This window comes from Trifolium pratense, linkage group LG7 (genome assembly GCF_020283565.1).
Source record: "Trifolium pratense cultivar HEN17-A07 linkage group LG7, ARS_RC_1.1, whole genome shotgun sequence".
NCBI lineage: Eukaryota > Viridiplantae > Streptophyta > Magnoliopsida > Fabales > Fabaceae > Trifolium > Trifolium pratense.
In genome coordinates, this window is record NC_060065.1 from 56,135,781 (window position 1) to 56,146,965 (window position 11,185).

At 33.8% G+C, this 11,185-nt stretch overlaps 1 protein-coding gene, 1 long non-coding RNA gene and 1 pseudogene across 13 annotated transcripts; all 3 read left to right on the top strand.

The window, feature by feature from the left end:
• Positions 1–1,023: 1,023 nt before the first annotated feature.
• LOC123894111 lies at positions 1,024–6,876 on the top strand. Of its 12 annotated transcripts, XR_006803623.1 has the most exons (15): positions 1,024–1,266; positions 1,352–1,445; positions 1,532–1,692; positions 1,902–1,988; positions 2,075–2,235; positions 2,407–2,535; positions 2,622–2,779; positions 3,165–3,264; positions 3,619–3,686; positions 4,076–4,152; positions 4,238–4,337; positions 4,517–4,698; positions 4,800–5,180; positions 5,726–6,227; positions 6,457–6,876. It is a non-coding gene; the product is annotated as an uncharacterized LOC123894111 (long non-coding RNA). The 12 variants fall into 12 exon arrangements; XR_006803617.1 differs by lacking the exons at positions 5,726–6,227; positions 6,457–6,876 and having other exon boundaries at positions 1,027–1,266; positions 1,359–1,445; positions 1,902–2,235; ... (2 more) ...; positions 4,800–4,832; positions 4,969–5,585; XR_006803613.1 differs by lacking the exons at positions 5,726–6,227; positions 6,457–6,876 and having other exon boundaries at positions 1,027–1,266; positions 1,359–1,445; positions 1,902–2,235; positions 2,450–2,535; positions 4,977–5,585.
• Positions 6,877–7,425: 549 nt separating this feature from the next.
• LOC123896679 (tubulin alpha-2 chain-like) lies at positions 7,426–8,517 on the top strand. Its single transcript, XM_045947042.1, has 3 exons — positions 7,426–7,432; positions 7,650–7,992; positions 8,256–8,517. The coding sequence occupies exons 1-3, from the start codon at positions 7,426–7,428 to the stop codon at positions 8,455–8,457; spliced, it is 552 nt and encodes a 183-aa protein (XP_045802998.1). The 3' UTR covers positions 8,458–8,517.
• A 52-nt stretch (positions 8,518–8,569) lies between these two features.
• On the top strand, positions 8,570–10,941 carry LOC123896680 (annotated as a pseudogene).
• The last annotated feature ends 244 nt before the right edge of the window (positions 10,942–11,185 follow it).

Here is an 11,185-nt window from a genome sequence, read left to right on the forward strand (position 1 = left end):
ATCACCCCTAATTAGGAGTATTTTAAATATTATTATAAGTGTCATGCTAACATGATTTCCTAATTTCCTAAGAGTACGTGTTAGTTTTTTTCGTAATTATAACTAAATATTGTGCACTTGATATGGATATATGTAGTATTTTAGAAAGATTATCTTGAATGTTAATTCTAGTTCTATTGTGCATGTTCTTTCAGAAGGAGTCGCATTATATAGCATCATGGAAAGGTCTTTGGTGAAGGCATTCGAAAACTATTTGATATGGATTGACATGTTAATATTTCACATTCGTATCGCAAGGTAAATCATTGTGTCGATGTCGATGCTTTAACAAATATTGGTTGCACCTTATATGTTAATTTAGAAGTTTATGATATGTGTTGTCTCAAATTAGTCATTTCTTAGTGGCTGATATTTTGGATATTTCTACCCTCGATTAATTCTCTTGTAGGATGCGTTTGATTCGCTAGAAAGTAAGGGACTGAACATGACAACTTCAGTTGTACTGTGTTTGATATCAAAATTGTTCATGGGACAGGATAAATTGGGGGCCAAAGGACAGGACGAAAACCTAAATTCTTGTCCTCCACTGAACCACGGGACAACTTTTTGTCCTCTGCACAAATTGTCTAAAATACCAAAATAACCTTTTGTCCACCAAAACATCGTACAAAGACAAAATTTGTTCAGCACCTTAAACTTTATCATATGTTGTTCTGTCTTGTATTGTCATGTATTGTTCTGTCCGATACTTATATTTTGCAGATCAAACAAACTCGTAGTTTTTTTCTTGGGCCTAGGCGCTGTTATAAAAATATATGGGTTTGCTTTTTTTTTTTTCCTTTTTTTTTCTTAAAAATATATAGTTTGCTTGAGAGGTGTATCTATATATATATAAAAGATGGTAAACTTTCCAACCCAAACCCTAATTTCCCCTTCAAAACCCTAATGTCTTATGTCATATGTGATATCATATGGTTATTATAATTATTGAGTCTGCAACAATTTTATTGGACCTCTACTAGCACCAATAGGAGAACTCCAAGTTTCTTTCTCTGTCTTCTCTAGTGTTTTCTCAGCATCATAACACTTTCATCTCTCTATTCTCAGTCTCTCTTTCTCTCTGACCTCCCTATCTCAGCATCATAACTCTTTCTCTCATCTCTCACATCAGTATCATCATCATCTAGCAAATCCAAACCAAGATCAACTCAAAGTTCACATGCAAGTGTAGATTTGTAATCCTTGAGTCATGGGCTTTCAAGGAAGGTAAACATCAAACCAATCTCTCAATTCCTTCTCAAATTCGTGCCTTTGAATCAAGCCTAAGATTGAGTTTCATCTTGCATATGAGCTTCAAGGATCAAGGAGCCATGGTTAAGGGATTTTGAGCAATTTAGAAGAAGATTGGTGAAATTCGTGTTCCTAGACAGGGCTTCACTAAAACGGTCAGTACTCTCTCCTCCTAGCTCCGATTTAAATTTCGTTTGTTGATATGGAAAGCTAACGAAATTCCCGTCATTTTGGGTACAAGTTTCACTATTTTTGGATCAGTATTGATGTCTGAACATGCTTCTGAAGTTGAGGGCTGAAGCTGTCAAAATGGTGTTTTGAGGGCTGCGGGTTTGGGTACACAAACGGCGCAAATGAATGATTCTAGGCTTGAGAAACAACACGGTACGGCTGTTGAATCAGGTGGGTTCCCTTAGAAAACGAGCACTTTAATAGATTAGGTTTAATAGTTTTGATTTTTCTGTTATTAGTGTGATTCTAATTTGATTTTACTAGAATAAACCCCTTTTTCAATTTTTTGTGTTTTCATAAATTTTTTACTTTGATTTGTTTGTGATCAAGCCTAAGAATCAAGCCTAAGATTGAGTTTTATCTTGCATATTAACTTCAAGGATCAAGGAGCCATGGTTAAGGGATTTGGAGCAATTTAGAAGAAGATTGGTGAAATTCGTGTTCCTAGACAGGGCTTCACTAAAACGGTCAGTACTCTCTCCTCGTAGTTCCAATTTAAATTTCGTTTGTTGCTATGGAAAGATAACGAAATTCCCGTCATTTTGGGTACAAGTTTCACTATTTTTGGATCAGTATTGATGTCTGAACATGCTTCTGAAGTTGAGGGCTGAAGCTGTCAAAATGGTGTTTTGAGGGCTGCGGGTTTGGGTACACAAACGGCGCAATTGAATGATTCTAGGCTTGCGAAACAACGCGGTACGGCTGTTGAATCAGGTGGGTTCCCTTAGAAAACGAACACTTTAATAGATTAGGTTTAATAGTTTTGATTTTTCTATTATTAGTGTGATTCTAATTTGATTTTACTAGAATAAACCCCTTTTTCAATTTTTTGTGTTTTCATAAATTTTTTACTTTGATTTGTTTGTGATTTTGTGAGTTTTTTAGTCAAGCCTAATATTGAATTTCATCTTGAATATGAGCTTCAAAGATCAAGGAGCCATGGTTAAGGGATTTGGAGCAATTTAGAAGAAGATTGGTAAAACTCATGTTCCTAGACAGGGCTTCACTAAAACCGTCAGTATTCTCTCCTCGTAGATCGGATTTAAATTTCATTTGTTGCTATGGAAAGCTAACGAAATTCCCGTCATTTTGGGTACAAGTTTCACTATTTTTAGATAATTATTGATGTCTGAACATGCTTCTGAAGTTGAGAGCTGAAGCTGTCAAAATGGTGTTTTGAGGGCTGCGGGTTTGGGTACACAAACGGCGCAAATGGATGATAGGCTTGCGGAACAACGCAGTATGGCTGTTGAATCAGGTGGTTTGCCTTAGGAAATGATCACTTTAGTAGATTAGCTTTAATAGTTTTGATTTTTCTGTTATTAGAGTGATTCTAATTTGATTTTACTAGAATGAACCCATTTTTTAATTTATTTTGTTTTCATAAATTTTTTTCTTTGATTTATTTGTGATTTGCGAGTTTTTTAGGTTATAAATCTCGCTGAAATTTCTCAAATTCCTGCCTTTTAATCGAGCCTAAGATTGAGTGTCCTAAGATGTTCCATAATCTTATATATTGGTTAAAATTTTAAATTTCAATTCCTCATATTTTGATATTGCATGTTTGAAATCTTCCATGAAATTGTGTCTTATTATTGTTTAAATCTCTTTCTTATTCAATTTTTTTCTTCTCTAAATTGCAGATCACCTTCTAATATTGTTTAAATCTAATACAGAACTCTGGAGGAAAGAAGATATATATGTATCTTTATGTTCATGTGCCTGCAACAATGATCCCTTTGAGTAAGTTTGTTGTAGCATATGTGTATAGAATACTATGCTTTTGTCTATGTTTTTGCAACATGTGTTTGTGTATACTATGTTTCTCTAAATTTTACACCATTTGAATTGTCTAAATTTGGACTCAATTGCTGGTATATATGTCCTTGATGATCAATATTTTTTGAAATTATCAAGTTATTTTAAAGTAGATTCAAATAAGGGCCGTGAAATATTCACATGTCATTTAAATCATCTTGGTTGTATTTTTGTTGTTCTTGCAAGGTTGGATATGATTTTCCTTAATCCAATTGTTTCTTATAACAAGAAGGTTGGATATGATTTTTGTCCTGTTAATCTTTTATCTGCTATTTACAGGTTACTTTGCGATGATCGAACCTTCAGAGGTCGTTTACGTTTGAAACGTAGGGTACGAAATATCTGAGGTACTCTCCTGCCTCTGAATAAGATATCATCTGGTGCTCTAGAGTTCAAAATTAAAAAATATATATGCATTCCCATACATTATATTGTGCTTAGGATGTAGGTAGAAGAATTTATCTTCTGATTTATTTGACTGCACCTGAATATGTCTGGTCTTGGTGATTTTTAGTTGCTGATCTAGCAGTAGTGTTTTGATAGTCAAGCTTAGATGTACTAATTCTTATATACTGGTGGAGCAGCAAAATCACTGTGAACATATGTTATAATAAAAATGAAGGGCGAGTGATTGATTGATTGTGTAAAAATCTTTACACTAATAGTGTATATGAATTCAATCCATATAGTTAAGTTTATGTTAATTTAACACCCACTGATATTTTTGGCTTTGCAGCATTTGCTATTGAAGGGTCAATGAAAGAGAAAAGCAAGTGGTTTATATCACTAAGATACTTGATGAGCAAATTGAAGGTGCTGATATCCTAAAAACGTTGAATGTATGACAAGAAAATTTAAGATTATATTTATAATTTGGTAGTTATTACATTGTGGATAGACTATGAAAATGGAACACATGAGGCTATTAGAGGTAGCAGAAGCATACAAGAAATATGTAGCAGATATAAGTGATTTGGGACTCATCATCAAATCTAAAAGTAAGAAAATGTTGCTGCATAATGAATCTCGGTTAGATCTCTTATTAGTATTGTTATTATATTATACGCTGCAATTGTTATATTATTAGGCAGTTAAGGAAGTTGTGTTATTTAGATGGTTACTGAATAAATCGAAAAGGAGAGACCCAAGACTCTAAAATGCACTTTCGTTTTTATAGTGAATGAGCAAACTAGCATCACATCAAGATAAGTCCAAATATATTGAAGGGGCTAAGTTTCAAAAAGAGCTTTACAATAAGGTATTGGAGTTGAGAGGAAACATAATGGTCTTAGATTTTGATTGGATCTCCAAAGAAGACTTTAAAGTTTGATGTTGTGTTTGGCCCTCAAGTTGAACAAGGTAATTAAGCATTTTAATGACATAAGTGTCTTTTTAATTTGGTTCTATATTGAAGTTAAATGCTCATTTTGAAAGATTTTCATTTACTTTCTTTACAACAGATATCTTTGAGGGCACTGTACCATTTGCAACATGTATACATTTTAAAACTCTCATTTTTGTTTTCAATTTCACTTAAGTTTTGTTATGTGGCTACAAAATTCGATTTTGAGTGAATTTAATTTGTAAAGTTGTTCTTACTTGAAAGTTGAAAGTAAACCAAATTCCAAGTGTTGCAGCATAAGCTGACAGGCGGCTAAGCATGCATATGCATCAGTTGTGCAGTCACCACTAGATGACGATGCTTTAACACGATGGCAGCGGGATGTAGGCCATGATGATGCAGGGCAGCAGGATGCAGGCCATAAAAAAGACTCACCTAATGTTGCTGACTCCAAGTATTCACATGGTGTGATCAACTTGAAGCAGTTGAAAGAAGTTTTGTAAGTAATGTGCAGAGAAAGCCATTAAATTTATACTATTTCATTACCATTGTTTATTGTATAGAAACAAGGTTTCAGACTATTTTTTCTTAGAATTAAGATTTTTCCGTAATAGGCACATATATGCTTAGAATGAAATAAAATGATACATTATGTTTGCAACTTTGGAGACTAAGGCTTTGGTGTTGATTTGTATGCTACAAGTGGCCTTCTTATGAGAATTGTATTTGGAGATGACAGTGTATTGCAAGCATGGAAGAATATGAGTGTATTTGATGATTTTGTTTGTAATGTTATATGTACTTAATGTTACATGAATTAGGATGTATTTTTGGTTCATTTGTAGTGTTTGTAATTTCACTCTAAATTTCATTCAAACTGAAATATAGGTTGTATTTTGAGTAATTTTTAACAAGTTATGTATAGTTAGTACTATCTTGACACCAATGCAGCTTACACTGTGGTTTAGAAAGAATTATAAAATTAGTTGAAATAGAAAATGGATTCTTATGATTTTTGTTGATTGTTGTATTGATTGTCTGTAGGGTGCTTGCTATGAAGCCTTAAGCAATTTTCAAGTTGGATTTATGCATTAGTTTTATTGGAATTTTGTCACTTTTGCCAAAACACAGATTGTGGTGGCTTTGCTGGTGTTGAGAAAGTGGGAGGAATGGGAGATGCTATAGTTTTTATTTTTTGCATCATGCTGGTGTATTGACCGGTTTCTTGATTTGGTTTTTAAGTTTATTTACTCTTTCAGATGTATCGATTATACAATGTACTTCTCTATCCTATTATCAATGATTATATGAATGATTTTTAATTTCATCATCTTAACGAGTCTTGAAATTTAACGATAGGATTTTTAAACTCATGAGTAATTTAAATTAAGTGTACTCTTAGACAAAAATTTAATTTTATAGATGTCACGAGTCTTGAAAGCTTCACTATAAAATTTTGTGTGATGCTTCACTTGATTCGTTTTATTATGGCGGACACAAGGCTTCTTATCAAGCCGAACATCACTTCATGTTATCAGCATTTCATGTAGGCCTTTGTTACTTAACCCTATCGTTATTATTTTGTTTGTATAATTTGGACTTTGATTTTACTTCTTGAAACTATCGTTCGATTATCTAATCATTGTGTTCAAATTCCTCAATGATGTTTCCTTAGAAAGTTTATAATAAATTTTGTATGCTATTTTATTTTATGCTTGATTTCTCAAATAACTACTTAGCCCGTTTAATTCCGTTTAATTCCTCCAAACCCGTAGGTGGTTTTAAACTGGTTGATCTTAATCGAGCGGCTGCATATGACCGACTATATAAATACGAGAAAGTTTTGACTGCACAAGAACGTGATCCCAGATAAAGGTGGACAATTAGATTCTGCGACAGAAATCAGTAATCAACAAGAGGAATGATATTTTGACACAAATATTTTTATTTACCATGATCTACAACATCCATGATTGATAACATCCATGATTGATATATAAATGGTGTTCCTTGATCAAGGAGCATATGAGCTACAAGGATCAAGGAGCCATGGTTAAGGGATCCCTCCGAGTATCGATATAGATTCGCAATTTTTGTATTCTTTTTTTGTGATAATTTTGTATCCTTCTAATAGTGAGGTTTATAATTTATGCGCGCTGCTAGAGTTTCTTAATTTTTGCGCTTTAGGTCAGCCCTAATAGAATGTTTCTTAATCTTTGCGCCATATAGAGTTTCATGATACTACAATATTTTAGCATTCGCATAGATTCGTAATTTTTATGCGTTCTTGATACAAAGATTTGTAATTTCTGCGCGTCGCGAATATGTTTTTTAGTTTTCGCGCCACAAGTATCCACAATGGTTCGTAATTTTTTTGTGCTTACAATATAGACATTTATGATCTCTGCGCGCCACTTATAGAATTTCTTTTAATAGAGAGATTCTTGATCTCTGCATCATATGTCAACCTATATATAGAGAGAGATTTATAATTTTTATTCGACACAAGTATCCACAATGGTTCGTAATTTTTGTATCCTTCTAATAGAGTTTCTTAATTTTTGCGCTTTAGGTCATCTTCTAACAGAGAGTTTCTTAATCTCTGCGTCATATAAGTTTCATGATACTTCGATATTTGATCATTCACATAGATTCGTAATTTTTATGCGTTCCTGATACAAAGGTTTGTAATTTCTGCATGCCGCTTATCTAAATTTTTAGTTTTCGCGCCATTATTATCAACAATGGTTCGTACTTTTTTTGTGCTAACCTATCATAATTTGTACTTTATTACACTACATGATATATCCATATTGCACCATATCCTTTACATCCATGATTGATATATAAATGATGCTCCCCTGAAGTAATTTTCGTATGCTTATGACTAGCTTCCTCGGCTCATAGCATCCATGATTGATATATAAATGATACTCCCCCTAAGGAATTTTCATATGCTTATGACTAGCTTCCTTGGCTCATAACAACCATGATTCCTTGAGATTTGACGGTGCAATCAACGTGGATATTACCGAGTTCCAGACAAACCTGGTTCCATATCCTCGTATTCATTTCATGCTTTCATCTTATGCTCCTGTAATATCCGCTGCAAAGGCCTACCATGAGCAGATATCAGTTCCGGAGATCACCAACTCAGTTTTCGAGCCATCAAGTATGATGGCTAAGTGTGATCCTAGACATGGAAAGTACATGGCGTGCTGCCTTATGTATCGTGGAGATGTTGTGCCTAAAGATGTGAATGCAGCAGTTTCAAATATCAAAACAAAGAGAACAGTTCAGTTTGTTGACTGGTAATTAGACTTGGACTTCTTGGAATATCACATTCTGAGTGACAATTTAGATTATGTTCCTTGAAAGTGATTTAGTTAAACTTGCCTAGAATGGTCAAAATGCTGAAATTATTCAATTTTGCATGACAATATAATTGCTCTATTCTTATAGGGGACATAATAAATTCTTTGTAATATGATTGAGCTGTAAGCACAGAGCAAACTTTTCTTTCGCCTTTTACTAAAAATCAATATGATTGAGTGATTTTGGTGACTAATTTCAGGTGTCCAACTGGTTTCAAGTGTGGTATAAATTACCAGCCACCAACTGTAGTACCGGGAGGTGATCTTGCCAAGGTGATGCGCGCGGTTTGTATGATAAGTAACAATACAGCTGTTGCCGAGGTTTTCTCTCACATTGATCATAAATTTGATCTCATGTATGCTAAGAGGGCATTTTTATTGTCATGCACTCATGGCTGTTAAGAATTATATTGACATGCAAAAAAGAGTTAATAAATAGTTCACATATATGATTGATTTTAAGTTAATAATTCAAATTGATATAAGGGATTTCATGAACTCCCTCTTTTCATTAATGAAAAATAAGAAGCACAAAAGGGGGATACGTTTCGAATATCATTGGCTTGAAATTTTGATCTGATTAACAGAATTAAGGTATTTCGATGCTACTACTTTTCTAGATATTGTATAAACACTCATTAACTCATATGATTGATTAGGCACAAATATGCTAATTTCTCTATCTACTTGCATTGCAGTGATACCTCACCTGGTGTAGCACGCGACGCATTCAACACCTTCTTCAGTGAGACCGGATCCGGAAAGCATGTGCCAAGAGCCATATTTGTTGATCTGGAGGGGGAACTTCCCCGAATAATAGAAGATTTTTCGATCCCGAATTTTACCGAATCATTCTATTTGATCAGGTTAGTTTTGAAACGCAAGTGTGTTTCATGGATCAAAATTCCTTCTATTGTGAATTTACATTTTTTCTCTTTATCAGCGAGGTGCAGGGAAAAGCACACCCCATGCTTGCTTAGAGCAAAACACCACATGGGACCTCATTGACGACATTGAAAAATTAAGAGAACATTTGGAGATTCCAGAATGGCAGGTCATCTTTTACCTCTGGTTGTTTACCAATTACCAGTATACGTTTTGTGATTCTTACGTAACAGTATATGATTTTATGATCCATATAATATACAGGTATTTGGGGGGTCATGGGGAAGCACACTTGCCCTTGCATACAGCCAAACTCACCCAGATAAGGTGTATAGATTTGTTTTGATTTTCATTGCCCTTATATAAAAAATGTGTTTAATTTTTCCATGCTATGTTCACTTTTTTAAATATTTAATAATTTTGTTACAGGTTACTGGCATAGTCCTCGGGGGTATCTTCCTTCTAAGGAAGAAAGAGATTGATTGGTTTTATGAAGGTGGTGCTGCTGCAATATTCCCTGATGGTATTAAACTATTCTTTTATTTGTTTGTTTAGTGAATTAAGTTTGAGTAATTGTCATGCGTAATAAGCATTCCTTTTAAAATATGAAGTTGTTTTTGACTTGATATATAGAATAAGCCTGAAACTTTAGGTTATATAAGTTTCTATGCATGTGAGAACTAATAGTTTTTGCATTTTGTATCATGTAAGCCTGGGAGCCATTCAGAGATCTTATCCCAGAAAATGAGAGAGGCTGCTTCCTTGATGCTTATAAGGAGATTAAACTCTGATGATATCGAAGTTCAGGTGATTGTTTTGTCTGGTTTCTGAACTTCTATGGTTTTTCTTTAAAAGTTGTTTTGGTTTCACGGCTATTGTTTCATCTTTTGGCCTGACTCATTGTTGTTCCTCTAAACAAAAGTTATTTTTTATATTTAGATGATTCATCTTGATTGTTCCATTTCTTTTTCTTTTCTTCATTTTTTACTCCTTATTAATTTGCAGAAGTATTACTTATCTTTGGCGATGACCGAATGCTTGCAGTGGCTCATGGTCGCGGTGTATATTGTGATGGTAAAGATTATTACACTTTTTGATTCAACCTTTTCCTTCTATATAATTTGTACCTTCTCATTTGCCTCTTCAATTCATTTCTTGCTGCAAAATTATGATTACTAGATATTTTGTGTTGATTGTGACCAGAAGCCTCGCGTCGGCTATAGCGATGGTTCATGTGGTGATGATTTTCCCAAGATAATGGTGTAGCTTACGGTGATGGTTTATGTTGTGCATACGTTGCCTTCAATGATGAGTGACTTTTTGCGCATGATTCTTCTTGGTCTCATTCTTCTTGACATACAGGGGTTTTATTGTTCCACTTTCCCAATGAAATAAACTCTTTCGGAAGACCTTCCCTTAAGCTTTCTTTGAAGTTCTCCGCCCAAGACACTGTAGATTTAAGATTACAAATTTTTGTTCATCTTCAAATCTTGATCTTGACGTTTCTGCAGGCGAAATTGCTGATCGTGAAGAGGGTTCTCAAGAAAAGCATGATGATATAGAAGATGATAATAAGGCTTAACCCTGCCTCAACCTTCATCTGGGAAGGAAAACATGATTATAGTGTTTTCCAAAGTATCTTGAAAAATTATAATTCATTTTTTTATCCTATGCTTCATGTTTGTATTGATTTTGCTTGATTTTCTCCCGTGTTGTTTACTTCCAGGGATGAAACTTAAACTCTCATTCAGTCATCCAAATTCATTATAGAAGAAGGCCATATATTTTCAAGGAGGGACATTTAAGTCAAACCAGTTCTCTAAGCTAGCATTTGAAAATAAATTATCAGTTGAAGAGAATTATATTATCCGACTAATTTGTAATTTGGAGATAGTTTGTAATTGAAAATCGATTACTTATTTGTACATTTCGTTTTGATTATGTAATTGGATATCTTATAATACTTAAATTGGGTCCAGAATATAGCTACACTTTTTTTAATATAACATGCTATATACTTAATGTGTAATGACAGCAAAACCTAAAATGAAATATTGTTATAATTTGCCATATACCGTATAAGTAATAAGAATGTGAAAGAGTTATAATTTGCCATGGTGTATAAGTGTGTGAAATTATGATCACTCGAATTTCATTTATGCAGTATTACTATGGTCAACAACATCCATGATTGATAACATCCATGATTGATATATAAATGGTGTTCCGCCGAACCCGTGCATCG